The 23,889-nt window shown below is 37.4% G+C and overlaps 1 protein-coding gene across 19 annotated transcripts in view; it reads left to right on the top strand.

Annotated features, from left to right (window-relative positions):
• The window catches only part of SOX5 (SRY-box transcription factor 5), a 1,156,954-nt gene extending 1,133,824 nt beyond the window's left edge, over window positions 1-23,130 (top strand). For all 19 annotated transcript variants that reach the window (XM_045165614.1, XM_045165607.1, XM_045165602.1 and 16 more), the window contains 4 exons: window positions 6,085-6,193; window positions 8,732-8,905; window positions 15,848-16,064; window positions 18,083-23,130. In XM_045165614.1, coding sequence (XP_045021549.1) covers window positions 6,085-6,193; window positions 8,732-8,905; window positions 15,848-16,064; window positions 18,083-18,386 — 804 coding nt within the window. In that variant the 3' untranslated portion in view covers window positions 18,387-23,130. The remainder of the gene's footprint in view (window positions 1-6,084; window positions 6,194-8,731; window positions 8,906-15,847; window positions 16,065-18,082) is intronic.
• The last annotated feature ends 759 nt before the right edge of the window (window positions 23,131-23,889 follow it).

Here is a 23,889-nt window from a genome sequence, read left to right as displayed (position 1 = left end):
AATAGATTGAATTTAAAGTTTTGAAGACTATTCTTATATCCAGGTCATTCTTTTGGCAACACAATATATTACCGGGAATCTTGTTTACACATAGATACCTGTATACAGAAGAACTAAATATGAACTTTTACAGCAGGACCAATTTTTGTTTGGAATTGTATAGCTAATTATTTACTACATAACCACTGTATTATATATATTATATATATATGTATATATACACACACACACATATATATACACATACACATAAATATATATACACACCATATGTTTATCATGTAACCATTCATGTGTTTTATGATATACCCCCTTACCTTAATTTTTCTGTCTTCTGAATTTATTGTCAGTGACAGTTTTTAAATTGTGGCAGTGTTACCATTTTGATTTACATGCTATTAAAGATAATCACAATGGTCTGATCACTGACCTGGAGCCAGACATCCTGGATTGTGAAGTCAAGTGGGCCTTAGAAAGCATCACTATGAACAAAGCTAGTGGAGAAGATAGAATTCCAGTTGAGCTATTCCAAACCCTGAAAGATGATGCTGTGAAAGTGCTGCACTCAATATGCCAGCAAATTTGGAAAACTCAGCAGTGGCCACAGGACTGGAAAAAGGCAGTTTTCATTCCAATCCCAAAGAAAGGCAATGCCAAAGAATGCTCAAACTACCGCACAATTGCACTCATCTCACATGCTAGTAAAGTAATGCTCAAAATTCTCCAAGCCAGGCTTCAACAATACATGAACTGTGAATTTCTGATGTTCAAGCCGGTTTTAGAAAAGGCAGAGGAACCAGAGATCAAATTGCCAACATCCGCTAGATCATGAAAAAAGCTAGAGAGTTCCAGAAAAACATCTATTTCTGCTTTATTGACTATGCCAAAGCCTTTGACTGTGTGGATCACAATAAACTGTGGACAATTCTGAAAGAGATGGGAATACCAGACCACCTGATCTGCCTCTTGAGAAATCTGTATGCAGGTCAGGAAGCAACAGTTAGAACTGGACATGGAACAACAGACTGGTTCCAAATAGGAAAAGGAGTACATCAAGGCTGTATATTGTCACCCTGTTTATTTAACTTATACGCAGAGTATATCATGAGAAACGCTGGACTGGAAGAAACACAAGCTGGAATCAAGATTGCCGGGAGAAATACCAATAACCTCAGATATGCAGATGACACCACCCTTATGGCAGAAAGTGAAGAGGAATTAAAAAGCCTCTTGGTGAAGGTGAAAGTGGAGAGTGAAAAAGTTGGCTTAAAGCTCAACATTCAGAAAATGAAGGTCATGGCATCCGCTTCCATTACTTCATGGGAAATAGATGGGGAAACAGTGGAAACAGTGTCAGACTTTATTTTTCTGGGCTCCAAAATCACTGCAGATGGTGACTACAGCCATGAAATTAAAAGACGCTTACTCCTTGGAAGGAAAGTTATGGCCAACCTAGATAGCATATTCAAAAGCAGAGCCATTACTTTGCCAGCAAAGCTTCGTCTAGTCAAGGCTATGGTTTTTCCTGTGGTCATATATGGATGTGAGAGTTGGACTGTGAAGAAGGCTGAGTGCCAAAGAATTGATGCTTTTGAACTGTGGTGTTGGAGAAGACTCTTGAGAGTCCCTTGGACGGCAAGGAGATCCAACCAGTCCATTCTGAAGGAGATCAGCCCTGGGATTTCTTTGGAGGGAATGATGCTAAAGCTGAAAACTCCAGTACTTTGGCCACCTCATGCAAAGACTTGACTCATTGGAAAAGACTCTGATGCTGGGAGGGATTTAGGGCAAGAGGAGAAGGGGACGACAGAGGATGAGATGGCTGGATGGCTTCACTAACTTGATGGACATGAGTCTGAGTGAACTCCAGGAGTTGGTGATGGACAGGGAGGCCTGGCGTGCTGCGATTCATGGGGTTACAGAGTCGGACACGACTGAGCGACTGAACTGAACTGAACTGAACTGAAAGGTCAGTTTCCATTCCAATCCCAAAGAAAGGCAATGCCAAAGAATGCTCAAACTACCACACAATTGCACTCATCTCACATGCTAGTAAAGTAATGCTCAAAATTCTCCAAGCCAGGCTTCAACAATACATGAACTGTGAACTTCCAGATGTTCAAGCTAGTCTTATAAAAAGCAGAGGAACCAGGGATCAAACTGCCAACATCTGCTGAATCATCACAAAAGCAAGAGAGTTCCAGAAAAACATCTATTTCTGCTTTATTGACTATGCTAAAGCCTTTGACTCTGTGGGTCACAATAAACTGTGGAAAATTCTGAAGGAGATGGGAATACCAGACCACCTGATCTGCCCCTTGAGAAACCTGTATGCAGGTCAGGAAGCAACAATTAGAACTGGACATGGAACAACAGACTGGTTCCATATAGGAAAAGGAGTACGTCAAGGCTGTATATTGTCACCCTGCTTATTTAACTTATACACAGAGTACATCATGAGAAACACTGGGCTGGAAGAAGCACAAGCTGGAATCAAGATTGCCAGGAGAAATATCAATAACCTCAGATATGCAGATGACACCACCCTTATGGCAGAAAGTGAAGAGGAACTAAAAAGCCTCTTGATGAAAGTGAAAGAGGAGAGTGAAAAAGTTGGCTAAAGCTCAACATTCAGAAAACTAAGATCATGGCATCTGGTCCCATCACTTCATGGGAAATAGATGGGGAAACAGTGGAAACAGTGTCAGACTTTATGTTTTTTGGGCTCCAAAATCACTACAGATGGTGACTGCAGCCATGAAATTAAAAGACGCTTACTCCTTGGAAGGAAAGTTATGACCAACCTAGAGCGCATATTCAAAAGCAGAGACATTACTTTGCCAACAAAGGTCCATCTAGTCAAGGCTATGGTTTTTCCAGTGGTCATGTATGGACGTGAGAGGTGGACTGTGAAGAAAGCTGAGCGCCGAAGAATTGATGCTTTTGAACTGTGGTGTTGGAGAGGACCTTTGAGAGTCCCTTGGACTGCAAGAAGGTCCAACCAGTCCATCCTAAAGGAGATCAGTCCTGGGTGTTCATTGGAAGGACTGATGTTACAGCTGAAACTCCAATACTGTGGCCACCTCATGTGAAGAATTAACCCATTGGAAAAGACCCTGATGCTGGGAGGGATTGGGGGCAGAGGAGAAGGGGACGACAGAGGATGAGATGGCTGGATGGCATCACCGACTCAATGGACATGAGTTTCACTGAACTCCGGGAGTTGGTGATGGACAGGGAGGCCTGGCGTGCTGCGGTTCATGGGGTTGCAAAGAGTCGGGCACGACTGAGTGACTGAACTGAACTGAACTGATAAGGTGTTTTAGTTAAAGGTACACCACATCTTCTTCAGTTCCTCTAGTCACCTCTCATTTTCCCTATTAACATGTCTGAGAATTAGCTTAAATGACTGTGCAAAAGGTCACAAAAAAGTACAACTTACTGTGTTTACTTGCACTGTCTCCTACTGACATCCTCTTAAGTATCATAAATTCCATTTAGGGGTAACTAATTGAATCATTTTATTATACTCTGTGCTTTAGAGGTAGATGATTCAGTTCAGTCACTCGGTTGTGTCACACTCTTTGCGACCCTATGAACTGCAGCACACCAGGCCTTCACCTGCAGTTCACACCAGTGAACCCGGAGTTCACTCAAACTCATGTCCATCGAGTCGGTGATGCCATCCAGCCATCTCATCCTCTGTCATCCCCTTCTCATCTTGCCCCCAATCCCTCCCAGCATCAGAGTCTTTTCCAATGAGTCAGCTCTTCACATGCGGTGGGCAAAGTACTGGGGTTTCAGCTTTAGCATCATTCCTTCCAAAGAACACCCAGGGCTGATCTCCTTTAGAATGGACTGGTTGGATCTCCTTGCAGTCCAAGGGACTCTCAAGAGTCTTCCTCAACACCACACTTCAAAAGCATCAGTTCATCGGCGCTCATCTCTCTTCACAGTCCAACTCTCACATCCATACATGACTACTGGAAAAACCTTAGCCTTGACTAGACGGACCTTTGTTGGCAAAGTAATGTCTCTGCTTTTTAATATGCTAGAGGTTACTGATTGTAAAAACACTTACGACTGTCTAGCTTGTCCTTTACTAATTTTAGTAAATTAGTCCTTTAGCTTGGCCTTTCCTAATTTCCTCCTTGGTTAGATGGTCCAAGATCCATACAGCTGAATGCCAAATCTTCAGAGTCATTTACCATTTCATTCTTTTTTTTTTTTTACTCTGAGTGCCTCATTTTGCTGTTTCTTCTTGAAAGACTTTACTTCAAAATGAAGGCAATGTGTTACATATGTAGCATTATTGCCCATATACTTTTAAATCAAAACCTGAGAGGCAATCCATGCCCAGTATATTCCTCAAAGATAGTAAAGTCTTCATTGACCCAGAGACTCTAATATCATGTTGATGGAATGTGGTTTGTTCTTTTGTTCTTTTTTTAATGTAACTGTCTTCTATTTTAGCAGCTACATTTACTATAAAGATAGCCTGTTAAGCTGGTGTCCTTGGTGCTCCTGGGCTTGGCTGAATATATACAGCAGACTCTCAGCAAAAAAAATTCAGAACATACAAAGTAGCTGAAAGTACCGTTTTCATCCCCAAAATAAATTGGGCAAGGCTGTATGTTTTTAAATATATAGTTTATTTCAATGTCAGTAGTATATAATCTTATAGAACTAAAATTGATATAAACTCTTTTGTTTCCAGTTCCCCTATTGTATTTTATATCAATCGACAATTTAAAATATTTTGTCTGTTAAATCATGTATCCAGCTTTGATGAAGAGAGACATGGATTCCAAAGCCACGAAATTAAGAGAATTTTTCATCTAGTATAGTTGTACTACTGTCACAGATTTTGTAGAGATAAAGTACATACTGTATGAAGAATTTCAATATCCTGTTGGTTCTTGATAGCAACATTCGTTGGGTCCCTTCCCTGTAATAATTACCTTAAATAGTTGATTATTTTCTGTGAACATTTTATTGTGTCATTTTATAGCTGTTCTGCAGTAAATGTGATTCATTTGTGTAATTCATGACTGTGTTCCTGAGAAAATGAAGTGCATAATTAAAAAGAAACCTGGGCAAATTTTATGAAATCCAATAGGTGCTTTTCTGAAAGCTGTTCTGGAACCATATCACCCTCAGATCAATGATGGAGAGTGCTAGAGAAAGTTGTAAACCTTTTATTGTATGCTTTTCTGTGCTTAAAATCACCCAATTACTTAACTTGGAAATAGTTGAAAAATCTCATGTGGTTTAGATTAAGCATTATATTTTTCTTGAAAATAATTTACTTTGTGATGCCATGTTCTCATGAATTCAAATCAAGCACTGCATGCTTTCAAATGACTTGATGTCTTTGCAGATCTAATTTTGGTATATTTGTTATCTCAAATAATTCGCCAACTCAATATTTTGGCTTAGCAATCCAAATCAAATTGTGGTCCAAGTAGCAGGCACTCACATCGAATGTACAGAGACTTGACAAGCAATTAGCAATGAATATTTAAACATCTTCATTACCCTTACATGAGAGATGCAGATGGCATTTAGGGAGATGGCAACCAGAGGACACTACTGTGAATTACGTTTCTATCATTTGGTCACCTGACTATTGGAAGACTTTCTCTGGGCCCCATGCCACTTCTATACTTCTACTGTCTGGCTAAAAATAAAGTAGGCATTCCAAATGCTGTAAAAACAGGTTGCTTCCATGAAATTTCTATGCACATTTTGTGATTTGGGAAGGTTGTCTCCAAGGATCCCAGCATACATCCTTGCGGCTTAGCAAACCCAAATGCCAAGACTGTATAAGGGGATTCTGCGAATCAGAGTTCCTTCAAAATTCCTACTGATCGTTGGCTTCGGTTACCTCAGTATAATGTGCTAAATGTGCAAAGGTGAATAAGTCAACATCTCATCCCTTCCTGAAGCAAATGTACCCAAAGGGGGGGAAAAATAACTTTTAGAGGTGTTACAAACATGGCCCATATATGGCCCAAAGGAAAAAAAAGTCTTTGAATAATTATAATTTCCAGACTGAGATCTCATTATAAATTTCTTTTTAAGGAAAAAACAACACTGGAGAGTCTGACTCAGCAACTGGCAGTCAAACAGAATGAAGAAGGAAAATTTAGCCATGCCATGATGGATTTCAATATGAGTGGAGATTCTGATGGTTTGTGAAAGTTTTCGTATCTGTTCCAGTTGTGTGCAGAAGTATCTGTTTAATGCCAATTAAAACTACTAAAAATTATACCAGACAGCCACCTCACACATGATCATTACAGTAAGAGTTCACATGTTCTCCCCAGCACACTCTGTGAGATAACATCTATTACAGATAAAGAGATTGGCCCTTAGGAATTTGTAGTCATTTTTTCCAAGACCACAGAACTGTAAGTGCCAAAGGGCAGGTCTAGGATTCAAGATGGCGTGATTCTAAAGCGCATGCTGTCAATCATTTCCCCTCTCACTTCCATATTTCTTATACCTGAATCAAACTTTTCAGAAATCTGTTATCCCTAAGCTCATTTTAAAGTTTTCATTTGTCAAACCCTGACCAGAATACAGAGCTCAGAGGACATTTTCAGGATAGTTTCTTGCATTTGGGATCCTTTCCCTCTTAATGCTATCTACCATACAGTCAAGCGTCCTGCCTACACTCTGTAACCCATCTTGAATTCAAACTGTGCAGCCTCACACTTCCCAAATGTTCCTCGAGCCTTCTGTTGTCTATTATCATCTCTGAATGTTCTAAACATCCACAGGGACAACTAAATAAATTGATGCTCTAATTCTAATAGCACAGCAAAGAGAGAAGAGTGCTTTCCCTCTTATGCTTAGTGCCGACTGGGAACCTCTCTCCCAGATCAGGTGGCATACATGCATTTTAAGAGCATGGTCCTCAACTTGGTTACTACAGCAGAAGACCCCTGTATATAGAAAAGACTGCCCCAGTTCCAACCAGTGAGAAGCCAAGGGACTAGCCAAGCTTGAGCATTTGACCAATAATTCTGTTGAGGCCAAATTTGAATGAATTGGATATCTAAAAAATGTCTGTGTTTTTCTAGCCTGTTGGATCCAAACATTTCCTTCCATCTTCTACTCTGCTTAGCTAAGATAATCCTGATCTAAGTACGTGCAAAGAACTTGTTTAGCTTTGATGAAGTCACATAATGTTCATTTTAAGGCTTATCTTGCTGTAAGGTGTAAGAACAAGAAAAGGAGGATGTGCAGATGATCATTTGCTAGCTACAAACCCATTTTAGAAAGATGTCACCATATATTAGCACTCATTTTTGTCAGTAAAACAACACTTACTGGTAATAACACATTTCATAAATTTTAAGTTGTATTAGCATGATAAAATATACCCATGGTACTCAACATTAAAACATCAAAATGTTTGTTGCTGTTATGTGTTAAATTCAGTCATGCTTGTATGCAAAATATTTTCCAATCTTCATCAGACCAAAGAGTATATTATGAAAGAGAAATAATGGGAAACTCCAAATATGCTGTGTTTTCTGTTTGCTTCAGGTCTTCGAGGTCTTCAAGTCTGGGTCATTTTGGTTAATTCCTATTCCTTCAGATTAAGACAGGGAAAGGAGTATGAAGGAAGAAAAAAAGCAGAATCAGTACTTTTGTTGATTATACAAATTCTCAAAAGCCCCAAAATATTTGAAATTTTTACACGCTACCAGAATATATCTCTTTCATATTTTATAATGATAACCCTGGAAAACTTGGTGCCAGAGTTCTACATTTTGCTGCTTCTTGCTTTCTTTGCCTAAATTCAAGTATCTCAGGAAGCAGTTTAATCTGCTGAAGCCATTCTACAAAATTGGATAAAGCCTAGAGGACTGACCGAAGCTCCTCAAGGTGCCCGTGTCCCTCCTGGTTGTGTTTCATCCTGAGTCTCCCTGATTGAAATGTACTTATCAATGGAGCTCTTTGCATAAATTAGATGTTGGGGGAAAATTCAGGAAAATGAACATATTATCTTTTTCACCTTATATATGTAACTGTAGACTTCCTAAGAAACTATTGTAATGTAATTATTCATTTGTTCTTTTCCCATCATTTTTATACATCTTTTGAGAAGCAGACTGACATTGCTGAATTAGCATATTTCATGCATTTATTAACACATAATTTCAAACACATTACAGGAGATATCTGTATTGTATTTTAACCTCAAATATCTATTTAGCAGTGTTTTTATTTATATAGCCTCAGAGGAAGAAAAAGGACATGAGTAGGCTATGTTCTGACAGTCTTCAGGTGACAGAGATACTTCTTTACCCATAGTCACCCGTTCTGCTGAATAGATTGGTGTCAATTTTGTGAGCTTTTCGACGTAATATTTCTACACTACCAGCATGCCTGTTGACCTAACCCAACTATCTTCTTTGCAGTTTGCATCAAATATTTTTCTTGTGATGGTTTCTTGTATGGTCTTGAAAGTGAACAGTGAACAGTCCTTTGAAAGAAAGGAAAAATATACTAGAAATGAATTTAAAAATACAAATATTTGGCACCACAAGGCTTATCACAAAAACTTCATAAACAAGCATCAGACTCAAGAACTGGAAGTACCATTATCAGATGTGCTTTTAATTTTCAGATATTTTAATAGACTGTAAAACAATAATGCAAGGAAGGGATTGCCAAAAGTTTTAACACTAACGTGAAGCAATGTTCCTGTTTTTAGGAAGTGCTGGAGTCTCAGAATCAAGAATTTATAGAGAATCCAGGGGGCGTGGTAGCAATGAACCCCACATAAAGCGTCCAATGAATGCCTTCATGGTGTGGGCTAAAGATGAACGAAGGAAAATCCTTCAAGCCTTTCCTGACATGCACAACTCCAACATCAGCAAGATACTGGGTAAGAAGAGTATTAAGGGTTCAGTGATGTGTGAAATACAGGTACAGTTTTGTTCTCGGTATTTGCTGAAAGAGATTGGGTTTGGAAGCTAAGCAGCTCATGTTTTCTACATATCTAAAAAAGAGGTACCCTTATTGAGCCTTTTCTTCTGACTATGAAGCATTCCACATTCATCAAGAAATAATGCCCAAATTCTGTGTGTTTCTATACTAGTTATTGCAATATTTTCTCTTCTTTAAAAATCTAAAAAATATTTATACTAAGACTAAGGGAAAAGGTTCTTTTCATACAAGACTCTCAGTATTGGTATTGATATTATTTTCCTTTGTAAACACCATAGAATTCATCATGTCATGGGGGCAGGAGTGGAGGAGGAAGTGATGTCTGTTTTAGTACTATAATTGAAAATCAGTTTAGGTTGTCAGGACACAATTTGTTGGGTGTGCATTATTTAGTTTTTACTTTTGGTAACTTTACATGTATTTTCAGTATCATTTAAAAAGGGACTTTTCCTGCTATTGCAACTTTTATCTTAACAGATGACAAAATACATACATAGACACTGAAGCACACAGCAAAACTGGGTGAGAGCAAAGAGTACTGATTATAATGAGACCTATTATAATGAGATTATATGATTATAATGAGACCTTAAACACCAGTTTAAGTCTCAGAAAGAAGGATAGGAAGATTCCATTTCTTTGGTGCAGTTCTCTTGACATCATCATCATCGTCATCTTCACCACCTTTATCTTTAAGAGCATAGTGTCTAGGTCTAGGTTCTGGACAACCTAAGCAAATTTTTATTATTATTTGAATTCTAAGAGCTAAATAATAAAAAATAGAAAAGGAACACTGTATCAGCACATTTTGCCTTTGACAAATAAGTAACAAAATTTGTCAAAGTTATTAAAGCTTTGTTAAAATCCATATGCACTTGGAATTACATGCAGCTCATGCAGTGTGCCTTTTGATTCTTTACATTAAGGAATCGATCATCTGAAAGTAGTTACTAAACATAATGTGTTTTTATGATCCCATATTTTCCAACAATGGTAAAAGATGCTTCCCAGTCTACAGTGTACATTTGTAATGAAGCAAAAAGAAACAAAAATCATTTACTGCTTAAACTTGTGTCTCAGTTTTTATCAAAATGATTTTGAGATATTTAGATGAAGCTTATCTCAAAATATATGAACATGTGAAGCTTTATGTGTACATAAACATGAATATTTATGCATAAATATGTATCCATCTATAATAAAAAACTGGAACTGAACAAAAGGAAATGGACATGTTTCTGTACCTCTACTATCTCTCATTATTTTTCTTTTTATGACTATATATTCTACCTTCCATATGAATTTTTTCATTAAAAAAATACCATATCTGTTTCATTTGGAAAAACTCTATAAAACAATAAAATACTTTATGTAAGCTTATCTCATATTTTAATATATCAGTTATAATCACATTAGAAATTCCCAAATTTAAAAAAAAAAAACTAAAAACTAAAACTGTTTAACCACTCTGTATATCATTCAATGTATGTACCTGAATACTAAAAGAATAATAATGACTGATTAAAACGTTACTCCAGATATAATAGAAACATCAGTTAGGATAACATGAAATAATTTAGGAAATAGAGAAAAAGCCTTCATGGGAAAGAGATGTCTGGCTAAAAGAATTCCTTTCTGATTTGAAGGAGAGAATATTAGAATGACTATATGATCATATAACTATATGATCATATCATAATAGGCTGCATGAAAGAGAATGCTGCCTAATTTAATTAAGGTTTTTCAATGCAATTGTGCTGATTAAATATATAGCAGAAAAAATCCACTAAGGTCTTGGGCTTCAATATTTAGTCATAGCTTCAAACAAATAAATGATCTTCAAATATCCACAAAATCATTCTGAATGGCTCATTTCATATAAAAGTACAAAGAAAGCTTGATGTTTTCCTTTTTACTGATTGTTTTGGATAACAGCCTCCGACAGCATGCCGCTAATTCATTCTGCTTAAAACAGGCGCTTGAGCTGGGTTGACATTTTACGTAGTCTCTGGGGATCCTAGTTGACATTTTAAAGGGCTTCTAAGCATTTTATAATACCCTAAAATCTGGTTTTAATAAGCCATTCTGCTGAAATTGTTAACATAAGGAATCACCTTTTACTGTTTGGCACTAGATCAGGAATGGGGGACATCTTTTTCTGATTAGATATACAGTAGTTGGAGGAAAATGTGCAAATTCATTACAGACCCTGTGGAGATGACACTGTTGCTCAGCTCAAACCCATCATTTTTTATTGTATTGCCAGGTTTAGAAAGGGAAAGAGCACTTTTAGGATTGATTTTTTTTTTTTTTCATTTTGAACATCAGAAATTTTTGGTTGAATCTTCCTATATGTACTTGATTCTTTTTTTCATTGTCAAACGCTAGTCTTTTGAAAACAACAGGTGACTGACTTCTTGTACATGGTCAGAGTGAGAAATCAGCCACACCCAAATCAAGGAGATGTTTTCATCTTTTGATGGTATCCAAAACGCTGTCCTCCCATTTTCATGTGGTGTGTTTAGGGAGTTGCATTACTGTTACAAACAATGGTGGTTGTACCTGCAAAGCCATTGAAACCAAAACCAAACTTGTCATTTGATTAACTTCATTCAGAAGCTACTCTTAAAAAATGGAAACTGCATTTGCCACCACACTGAACCACGGTACTGATGAGTCATAAAATAGAGTAGTTAGCTTAAGCATTAACTGGGTCAAAATGGTCCTTTAATTCTTAATTTTGAAAAGACATGTAATAGTGAGATGGCCCTATTTTTTTTAACTTAGTTTAGAATTCAATGATACTTTCAGAGAATTTATATTATCTAATATCAAATATTTTTATTCCAGTTCATACAGAGTTAGAAACCAACTTATTTGAGAATTTATGCATCTTTTACTATCCTTTTCCTGTGCGTGTTAGCCAGAACAATGTTAAGTTCCTCTGCTCCCGATTCCCACTGCAAGATCTTGACCATTTCATTCTTCCTCCGTAGGCTACTCTTCTCTTTCTATCCCTGTAGGAGTCATTTTTGCAGCAGTGCCTTCCTGACTTATAGAATCCTGATCCCATCTCCTTATGATATGTTCTCATAGCTTCCTGTACTTTCCACAATTGTAACTGAAATTATACATTTGGCAATTACATATGTAATCTATTTCTCCTTAGCTGGAATATAAGCTCCAAGAAAATAGGTAGCATAGTGACTCATCACAGCATATAGTTAATACAGCATCATGCATATAGTAGGAAATCTTAAAAATAGCTCTTACCTTCCAAGGCATATTACTATGAGGCATAAACATTCCCTTTCCTTAGAGAAAATTTCTTTTTTGATCTAATAGAACATTTAAACTTAGGGAAGAATCTTTGGCAATTCCTATCCTGAGAATGCTAGTTCTTTTGTTCTACTGGTGATATTTGAAGTCAACTACTCCTTGAGCCACTGTTCAATTTCTCTTGTTATTCAGTAAGTTATTCTGGTAAGTTCACTTTTCCACGCCCTGTTCTGAGGTTAAAAATTCTGGTATACATACTTACAAGACAATCCACAAGAAGAATTGATCCAGTTCAATAGTATTATAGCTTTATTTGTGTTTATATTTGCCCTAAGAACAGCATGATTTCCAAGTGCCTCTAGGAACTAATACTAGATAATAAAGAGTGTGAGCATGTACCTACAAATGATATGACCTGAGCAGCTGACTAAATGTTGGACACTGCATTTAAACACAAACTTAAAAGAAATAGAAAAATAAATAAACAGTTCAAACCGTTATTTGAACTGTAACCTGAGTTCCTGTTGTAAATATAATGAAATCATATTGGCTATCTAGGTTGGAAAAAATTTGTTTACAAATCTTTGTAATATTTACATGGATATACCCACCCAGGCACATCTGTTCCAATAGGAAACAATTCCAAGGGAAGAGAAGTCCCTTTCTCCGCATTTCTTTAATAAATGTAACAGCCCAACAGTTAGAACTGGACATGGAACAACCCACTGGTTCCAAATAGGAAAAGGAGTACGTCAAGGCTGTATATTGTCACCCTGTTTGTTTAACTTATATGCAGAGTATATCATGAGAAACACTGGGATGGAAGAAGCACAAGCTGGAATCAAGATTGCCGGGAGAAATATCAATCACCTCAGATATACAGATGACACCACTCTTATGGCAGAAAGTGAAGAGGAACTATAAAAAGCCTCTTGATGAAGGTGAAAGAGGAGAGTGAAAAAGTTGGCTTAAAGCTCAACATTCAGAAAATGAAGATCATGGCATCCGGTCCCATCACTTCATGGGAAATAGATGGAGAAACAGTGGAAACAGTGTCAAACTTAATTTTGGGGGGCTCCAAAATCACTGCAGATGGTGATTGCAGCCATGAAATTAAAAGACGCTTACTCCTTGGAAGGAAAGTTATGACCAACCTAGACAGCATATTCAAAAGCAGAGCCATTATTTTGCCAACAAAGGTCTGTCTAGTCAAGGCTATGGTTTTTCTAGTGGTCATGTGTGGATGTGAGAGTTGGACTGTGAAGAGAGATGAGTGCCAAAGAATTGATGCTTTTGAACTGTGGTGTTGGAGAAGACTCTTGAGAGTCCCTTGGACTGCAAGGAGATCCAACCAGTCCATTCTGAAGGAGATCAGCCCTGGGATTTCTTTGGAAGGAATGATGCTAAAGCCAAAACTCCAGTACTTTGGCCACCTCATGAGAAGAGTTAACTCATTAGAAAAGGGCTGCTGGGAGGGATTGGGGGCAGGAGGAGAAGGGGATGACAGAGGATGAGATGGCTGGATGGCATCACCGACTCGATGGATGTGAGTTTGAGTGAACTCCGGGAGTTGGTGATGGACAGGGAGGCCTGGCATGCTGCGATTCATGGGGTTGCAAAGAGTCGAACACGACTGAGAGACTGAACTGAACTGAACAGCCCATATTGAGGAATTCTCGACATTTGTAGGAAAGAACAGTTCATTAGTGAGCTATTTGTATTTGAGATATGTTATGGTTGAATGATGGTGATGGACAGGCAGGCCTGGCGTGCTGCGATTCATGGGGTTGCAGAATCGGGAACAACTGAGCGACTGAACTGAACTGAACTGAACTGATGGTTGAATGATGAATTCATTCGAAAGGTTTAAGAAGTTGCTTAGATGGCTTTGCAAGGCAGGTAAAGGCAGCAGTACCAGTACATATTAGGCTAATTCCTGTTATTATTTTCTTTGTGCATTTGGGTAGAGTTTTGGGCTTCCCTGGTGGCAATAGTGGTAAAGAATCTGCCTACCAATGCAGGAGACACAAGAGACACGGGTTAAATCCCAGATCAGGAAGATCCCCTGAAGGCGGGCATGGCAGCCCAAGGTATTCTTGTCTGGAGAATCCCATGGTTAGAGAAGCCTGGCAGACTACAGTTCATAGAGTCACAAACAGTTGTACACAACTGAAGTGATTTAGCACACACACACGAACTGATTACTTGCAGATAAACATCCACAAATAAACATTACTACTACTATTTCTGTTACTACTACACATAGCCATACTGATAGAAGCAAAACTTTAAATCACATCTGTATTGTGAAAAAGCATAAACCATTTTTAATTAAGCTTCAAACTTCAAAAATCAGTTGTTTTTCGCAATCCTCGTTGAATCCAAACCAAAATTAAAAGTGAAAGGAAAGGGAAAACCAATTTGGACTAACATTACTAATACATACTTTATCACAGGAAGTGACAATTTTATATATTATTGAAAATATTTTTTAAGAGAAAAATATTACTGTAAGTTTTGCTTTCTGGCTTAAAAATATTTGATAGATCCTATGTAGTAGGTAGATATAAGTATGTAAAGACACATGTTGTACCACACTTTTGATTTCTGTCAAACCTGAGTCAGTAATCTTCAATTTAATAGTTGTGTGAGCTTTGGTAAGTTACTTCATCCATTTGAACTTCAATTTTTTTCATCTTTGGAAATGGGTATAAATGCTGTCTGCTATTGAGATTGTGGTGAAAGGTAAAAATGAAAAAACTTATGTAAAGTTTTTAGCAAGGTATCTAATGCACAGTTGTTAACCCAGGGCATGTTCACTAATTATTTCTTACAATTAAAATTTTAATAAAATGAATTTTTAACTGTAATCAAGTTAGCATACTTAAACATTTGGGGGAGAATAAGCAGTACATGTAATATATGTTAGAAGGACTTCCCAGGTGGCTTAGTGGTAAAGAATCCACCTGCCAATGCAAGAGACTCCAGTTCAATCACTGGGTCAGGAAGACTCCCTGGAGAAGGAAATGGCAGTCCACTCCAGTCTTCTTGCCTAGGAAATCCCATGGACAAAGGAGCCTGGTCTTTGTAGCCTGGCTACAGTCTATGAGGTCACAAAGGAGTCGGACAGGACAGGACTTCGCAGCTAAACAACAACATGTTAGAAACCTTTGTAGTAAGTAATAAACTCCCACATAAAAATATTCAACAGCTAGACAGTTATCTTCAGATTCAAAATACATAATGAGTCTTTGCCTAACTTTTCAGTTCATAGTTGAATTACATCATGGTCTAATGTAGAAATGACAGATATCACCATTAAATCTACTGTGAGCTTTTAAGTATATTAGGTACAAGTTTGACTAAGTTGTTAATCCAAGGCAAAAAATATATATATATATTGCTAAGTGTCTGTATTTGAGTACACAGTTTCCTTGGAACAGACACCAACAGCTCAGTCAAAGCTCACTAATCCTAACCTTTTTATATATTTCTGGCATATGGCCAACATTTTTACTTTAGATTTTCATATTCTCAATTATACTTTGTTAGGATCCTCAGCCACTGTGCAAATGGGAACTTGAACCTTTTTTTCCCATAGGATCTCGCTGGAAAGCTATGACAAACCTAGAGAAACAGCCATACTACGAGGAGCAAGCCCGTCTCAGCAAGCAGCACCTGGAGAAGTACCCTGACTACAAGTACAAGCCCAGGCCGAAGCGCACCTGCCTGGTGGATGGCAAAAAGCTGCGCATTGGGGAATACAAGGCAATCATGCGAAACCGGCGGCAGGAAATGCGGCAGTACTTCAATGTTGGGTAAGGCGCTTCCGGTCCGGTCCTTTTCCCATAGGGAACCCTTCCGGTTACTCTTAACGGGTTGGGAAGTGTATTTGTTTAGCTGCAAAGCAGCATTTTGAGAAAGAACCTGGCACGGTATATTTTGTGTGACTAAGCTGTCCCCTTATAATATCAAGGAAGAACATTTCAAGTGAGTTCACTCCAGGCTCCTAGAACAATGGCTCTGACCAGAGCTTTGTTTAAAGGCTGGTTTGAAAATAAAATGAGAGTAAAGAATTTTGAAGCTTCCTATTAAAAACGTAGAAGTCTTACTGGTTTTCTTTTTTCTTTTTCTTGCTGCTTTTCATTACTTCCAAGGCCTCACCGTGTAGATTCCTTAACAACTAACAATTGAGATAATATGGTATAAAAATGAATTGAAAGAAAGACTTGTTTCTGAATATAGAGAGGTCTCTGGGCCCTCAAGGCACATACCTGGCCTTAGAAAAAAGATCATATAAAGGGATTCTGTTTAGGGCACAACAAGGTTGTGAGTGGACAAGTTTCCTTCTGAATTAAGGATGCTTCATTCAGTATGGGGCTTCCCAGGTAGCTCAATGGTAAAGAATCTGCCTGCAATGCAGGAAACGCAAGAGATGGAAGTTCCATCCCTGGTTTGGGAAGGTCCTCTGGAGTAGGCAGTGGCAGCCCACTCCAGTATTCTTGCCTGGAAATTCTCATGGACAGAAGAGCCTGGCAGGCTACAATCCTATGGGGTCGCAAAAGAATGGGACACAACTGAGCACCCACTCAGTATATCTTACCCTGCTCCCTATGGCAAGGCCAAAAACCACAATGCATTGCAGAATTTTCTCAAAAAACACAAATAAAGTTTTCATATTTGGAACAGTAATAAAGATCCTGTGAGCTCTGAAAATGGCAAGAAGATACTTTTTTAAAAAAAAAAGCTTTTCAAGTATGTCTTGTCCCCTCCATTCCCATGAATGTGTCTGCTTGATCAGTCCAGAAGGTCTCTGATTTATATCTCAGTGCCTGACTCTTCTCCATGTGGAGCTCAAAACCCAGCCTTCCTTGGGGAAAGAGTAAACATGAATGAATGAAAGAAGACATAAATGAACATCATCTGTTAAATCCTTCTTACTGGAACCAGTTACAAGATCTGTGGATCCCAATGTAATATGAAAATGCAAAGTGAAAGTAAAGTCACCCTGTTGTGTCCGACTCTTTGTGACCCCATGGCCTGTAGGCTACCAGGCTTCTCCGTCCATGGGATTTTCCAGGCAAGAATACTGGAGTGGGTTACCGTTTCCTTCTCCAGGAGATCTTCCCGACCCAGGGATTGAACCCGAGTCTCCCACATTGTAAGCAGACGCCTTACCGTCTGAGCCACTAGGGAAGTCCCCCAGGTCCTTGGTAAAAAGTTTTTAAGGAATTTCAAGATAGTGATGACAGAATTCTAAACCTAGTGTGGGATTTTTGTAAGCCCCAATACTGCACAGCTGCAGAGGTGGTGCACCCATGAGGCCAGCCTTCTACTCCCACTGATGATCTCCCCGTTTCAGGGATGAAGTGGACCATGTGCTAGTGTTCACTTCTAGTGGGTTCTGAGCAATAAATTTTTATGTTAAGAGCTCAAATACTTCAGGATTTTTCCATTAAAATTGCATTATCTTTAGGTTTAATCTTTTAAAAATTGTTTCAACATGTTACAGTGAAGGAAAAATGAACTTTGTGTCAAGGACTTGAGTTCTGTTTATTAATCGATTTCTATACCTCAGTTCTTTTCAGAAATTAAAAACGTAACAGTCATTTTAAGAATCAAATGGGCAACATGTGAAATTGCCTTGTAATCTATAAAGCATTATATAAAAGTAAGGTACTTGGACCAAGGTAGGATACCATTTTCAAATGTCAGGCAGTAGGGTGAAAATTAAGACCTTCGATTTGGTCAAGCCAAGCAAATTCATTATAGAATAAGGCCTGCATCCAATCCTCCACTCACCTAGGGTCTCTTTTTGGGAATTCCTCTCTGACAGGCAACAAGCACAGATCCCCATCGCCACGGCTGGCGTTGTGTACCCGGGAGCCATCGCCATGGCTGGGATGCCCTCCCCTCACCTGCCCTCGGAGCACTCCAGCGTGTCCAGCAGCCCGGAGCCCGGCATGCCTGTTATCCAGAGCACGTATGGTGTGAAAGGAGAGGAGCCACACATCAAAGAGGAGATCCAGGCTGAGGACATCAACGGAGAAATTTATGATGAGTACGACGAGGAAGAGGATGATCCGGATGTAGATTATGGGAGTGACAGTGAAAACCATATTGCCGGACAAGCCAACTGATAAGGGTCAAAAGATTGTTGTGACCTTAGGACTTAAAGAAGCCCTAGCTGGTTCATCCTTACCAGTGGCCAAGCACATTAACTTTCTCATACACTGACTGTTACTTTAACTGTTAGTCTTAACTAGTTGGGACATCAGCTGACTAATAGACCTCAGCCTCAAAAGGCTTGGAAAGGAAATAAAAATACAACAAGCAGACGACAATATCAACAACAAGAGATTGAAATAAGCTATGGGTAAAATAATGCCAGTAATTCAGCTGCTACATCCAAGCACTGAAGTCTTACCCGTCAACTTTTTTTTTTAATAAACTTTATGGCTGTTTGTTCTACAATGTTCTAGAAATTCTCACTCAGGTACACAGTGCCAACAAGTGGCTTGTGAATGTGTTTTGTTGTTTTGTGCTACAATTTTTAAAAGAAATAAGTTTTGTTTTGTTTTTCGGGGTTTCTGGGTTTTTTCCTTTCCTTTTCTTTCCTTTGTTTTTTTTTTTTTGTTTTTGTTTTTGTTTTTGTTTTGTTTTGTTTTGGTAATGCACCTGACAGAAAAAAAAAAAAAAGAAAGATGACTTTCTCTTTCATTCTCTCCACCTTTTCCATCTCTATACTTTAAAGATGGAAGTCTGTGCATGGGGGGGAAGAGGGAAAATAGCCTGTTTTTAACTTCCTTGGTATCCACCACAAAATAAGCAATCATTTTCTTTAGAGGACTTTCCTTATCTGTTGCACACCACACTACATCTTTGAGTAAGTGCCAAATTTGTACTCAAGTGTTGACCCAGTTGATTTTTTTCCCTTTCCTTTTTCCTGTTCCTTCTTAAATTAGGACAGTGTTATATCTTAGACAATCCCTTGAAAAACCTGAAATACCAGCAGCTGGTGAGATTTGACTTTTTTTTTTTAATGGAAACTGTAGGTGCTGTTCTCAGGTGAAAAGAGAGAGAGAGACATAAGAAATTTAGAGAAAAAATATTTTCTAATCTTGGATTTTTGTGTGTATGTATGTGTGTGATTATGGTACTAATAGGAATAATGTTGGATCATTGTGAGTTAAACCCACATCTGGGGATGAAATCCCACATCCTTCTAAATGACTGGTCTGGAAGCATCCTTGACCTTGACTTTGCACTTCAAATGACAACTTAACCAATATAGGGCTCAGAAATTATATTTTTAAATTTCTAATATGATTATTATTGGATGGATCAGGTGGCCCTGTATAGTAGAGGGGTGCGTGTGTAACGTGGAAGCCGAATTCTCCCAGATGTTCCACTAACATTTGCTACTTAACGATTTCTGTTTGTTTTTTCCTGTTGGTAACTTCAAGCAAAACAGTCGTTTCCTTTGAATATATTTGCCCATTTTCTAGAAATATAGGATTAGCTTATTTCTTCAACATTCCATCCTTTCCTGATCAAGAAATGGAACTGATGATTTTATAAGGTATTCTTAATCCCTCCATGAAATGAGATGGAGGCCATTTGCATTTCAGAATTGTGGGCCAGGTACATTTCACACCATAAAAAGCAGGATTTGTTCAGAAATCATTGCAATGCTTGCCGCTGCTCTACTCTTGCTGTAAGACGTATCCACTGAAGTCCAGTTTCTGATTCCAGCAGAGTGTGTGCACAGAGCAACACTGATGGTGAAAGGACTGCCTAGTTAGACTCTGCTAGCCAAGTGCCGAGGCAGTTGTAGGGCTCGTTCAGATAAACGGGAAATCATCTAAAGTGAATCAGCGCTGCTCATGCTGAAGCATTAGACAGGAAATACTCCAACCAGTAGATTGGATGTGCTATGGTTTTCACTCCAGTCATCATTTTCCTGTCCCACCCTCCCCAAACCTGACCCTTAAGTTTGATTTTTACATATAAATAAGAAAAAAAAAAACCCTTTTTATTTTTCTCTCTCTCGAAAGACTTGCTCTGGGGTTTTGCTTGGAGGAGCTAATCATACCCTGCATGTCAGAGACTTTGTTTTGTTTGTTTTTCTGTTTGTTTTTGATGACTGTATTTTCATTTGAACTGCCTCTTTTTGCTAGTGTTGTAATGATGATGGTGATAAAATAATAATAATAATAGTAATAATAATAATAATGGTCAGCTGTTCCCAGATTAGTAAGTTATGTATAATTTATTTCTCCCTTTCTATTTTATTCTCCTCTGATTTGGAAGTGCAGTCAATAAGTTGTTAGATATTTAAAACAAATTTCCATCTCCAACGTGTGTGTGTATATATAAACATATATATATATGCATACACATGTGTGTATGTGTGTGTATGTATATGTATACATACACACGCATACACACATATTCACTCACACTGTTTCGTTTCTCCTTCCATAAGTTTTCTCCTTTTTAAAAATTTGGCCCCAACAAACGTCAAGTTCTGGTGTTTTAATACATACAAGTGAATTCCTAAGAGGGTCGTGTTCAATCTTAATTAACTTATGCTCTCATCACTCATTTTATTTAATTGCCACATTCATCTAGAGCCAATTTTTTTTTTGTTTTTGTTTGTTTTGTTTTGTTTTTAAGCACTCTGGATAAAAAAAAATAGACACTTGTTTTTATATCGTTATTATGTACAATGTGAAAACAGATTTTTAAAAATTTGTTGTCTTTGTTAACAAATTCTTTCTGACTCATGTGCGTTCACCTCTCACTTTTGCTGGATACTTATTTCCCACCATGTTATAAAGATGCTTCGTTTTCATTTCATGACTTTGGACTACAAGAATACTTTGTTTTAGCTCCAGGTAGATGCCTCTGAGGGCGTTCATGACCAACACCAGTTCTAACACACTTAGCAGTGAATTGACAAAACACTTTTGTTTAGTCTTTTTTTGTTTGTTTTTTTATCTTGTTTTATTTGAAGAGGAAAATGAAATTGTTAATGGTGACCTTTAACAGCTGAAATTCAAGAGTTGATTTTAATGTTACATAGTTAGGTTTATGTCAGAGAGATGAAAATGTGCATGGGTTGAAACAAAGAGCAAGTTCATAGCTTTGCATTCTGTTCTCTTGTTTTGATGTCCAATTCACTGAGGGTCACAATTGTTTTGCCTTAACTTTCCCCCCCCAAAAAAAAACAAAAAAATCATGTTAGTGTTTAAAATGCTTTGAAGTCATTTGATAAAGGTGCTATGAATGGCAAAGTATTGGGTTAGCACATTGCCTTTGGGGCATTTGATTGGTTTATAAGTTTTGTAAAAGATCCTATAACCTGTATTCTTTTTCTGTGCCCCTTAATGACCAAAAAAGACAAGGGAGAGGAAATGAGAGTAAGATCAAACTCAAATGAACATAAAGTTTCCCTTCTCTTTCATTCCCTACCTACCTACCTGTTCACTTTTCACATACCGCCCCCCACCCCCGTCTCTCTCTCTCTCTCTCTCATACACACACACACTCACACACACACACACCAACACACACGCTCACCCCAGTACTGAGGGATAATCTTGCCAGAATTCTGTTTTTGTTTTTGTTTATGGCTGTTGTAATCAATTTTTCTAAAAATACTCATATTTTAATATGAATCTAGGAGAGCATCACTGGAGAAAATAGGTTACAGTTACTCATATATAAGATACTAAGAATTTGGCCAATAACTACAATTGAATAAAATACAAGACTATTCTTCAGTCCACTTATACCTAAATTAGTTAAGTCAATTCTTAACGTTTATTTGGCATATGCAGTTAAGAGTTAACCATGTATAAAATCCCTCCCAAAGAGCGTAATCATTATTGCAACCAAATCCTCTTTATAAGAAACAAATATAAAAGAGTTTTTTTGATGAAATCATTTCATAGATTTGATTTTGACATAGGCGTTTTACCTTCATTCATTTAAAGAAAATTATCTTTAAATATTTTATGGTCCAACTTCAGATATTTTCTTAATCCAGAAGATGTTATTGTTCCCAGAAGAAATGTCTTATATCACATTGAAAACATCAAAAGTCATTACATTTTCATTTGTTCTAATGGGTAAATTATTTGAATTGTAATAAACAACTGTATATTTACAAACAGGTTTATAAAATATTTGTCTATCAAGTTAATAGTAAAAATTATAGGGTCTGCAAGGAAAAATATGAAGCCCACTTAAAGTGGTTCAGAGATCTCTTTCATCTTATAGGGCATAGGTTTTTGTTTAGACAGGCTTTTACAGTATTTAATTTTCATGTTTCCTCTAACTATCGGTTTCCCAGGTTGAAGATGTTAGGTTTTCTACTGACTGATTCCTGTCCTCCCCAGCGTTTGTCACGGGCTCCCTAGAACAGTATTTATACAGCTCCACCGGCTCTAAAGCTTGTAGTCCTTCTAACATTTGGGATTTTATGAGTAAAAATGGGAAAAAGTAGAAAAGAGACAATCAAATGCCTGGAGCTTAAAACAAAGTATGTGCAACCTACCATCTCACTTGAAATTTAATAAAATAAATAATTATGTAAATATAACATAGAGTTATAGATTTATATTTTGTTCATAACACATAGTGTAATATAAGTTGTATATTTTCTTGTTTTTGGTTTTATGTTATCATTCATGCCACAATAAAAATAAAACAGGAGTTTATGTACTCTTAAAAAAAAAAAAGATGTGGGTTGCCACCAACCTGTTTTTTTTTTTTTTTTTCGGTTTGTTTTTTGTTTTTATTTTTTGTTTTCGCATTCTCTTTTTTCAGTATTACTGCCATGCAAGGCACCAATAAAAACAGCAGATGTGTTCTTTACCTATTATACTGTCTTTCTTTTCACAATTCTTGTTATGGTGGTTTCGTTATTAGTTTTCTTATGAAAAAAACAAAAGTATGAAAAATAACTTTGCTTTCACTATAAATAACCCCACTTCGGAAACTGACTTTGAACTGAGAATGAAGGGTTTCAATCTTAGAGGTGAGCATTCAAGGAAGCCTTTTCATAAGTATCTCATCAGAAAGCTTCACTGTAATGCCAAAAGTGATCCTTTTGTATATAACTGAGTCTAATAGGCTTGAAAATCCTGCAGCCCAACGCACCCTAAATGCGTTTTTCCTAAGTTTGACACCATCACTGGGGCAGGCTTTCTATGCTTTAGAATTAAATTTCATTCTATTGTTGATGTAGAAATTCTAAATTTCAGATTACAAAATTAGTAAGATTTATAAATTCACTTTATGGCATCTAATTTAGAATAATGGATATTTCTACATTGTTTAACATTCTGACTTTAATTTCTGGATTCTACCTTCAACTTTGTAAGCAAATGTTACAACAAGAAGGCTCATTTTCTTCCAGTGGCCAATTTTGCTCGTCTCTTCCACCATAAAATGTTTTTCTATGTGTAATCATTTGCCATAAGGCTTTTGATTGGTTGGTTGGTTACTTGGTTGGTTTTTAGATAAGTATCAAGACACTGGGTCAGATAACATCTGGTTCAAATGAATATGAAATAAATATGTTCTACAGACACTTTGCCCATTGAGTCCCTTCACAGAAGTAGTTTACAATGT

The sequence above is a fragment of the Bubalus bubalis genome, chromosome 4, assembly GCF_019923935.1.
Source record: "Bubalus bubalis isolate 160015118507 breed Murrah chromosome 4, NDDB_SH_1, whole genome shotgun sequence".
In the NCBI taxonomy this organism is placed as follows: Eukaryota; Metazoa; Chordata; class Mammalia; order Artiodactyla; family Bovidae; genus Bubalus; species Bubalus bubalis.
This window is presented reverse-complemented; position numbering and strand designations above follow the sequence as displayed.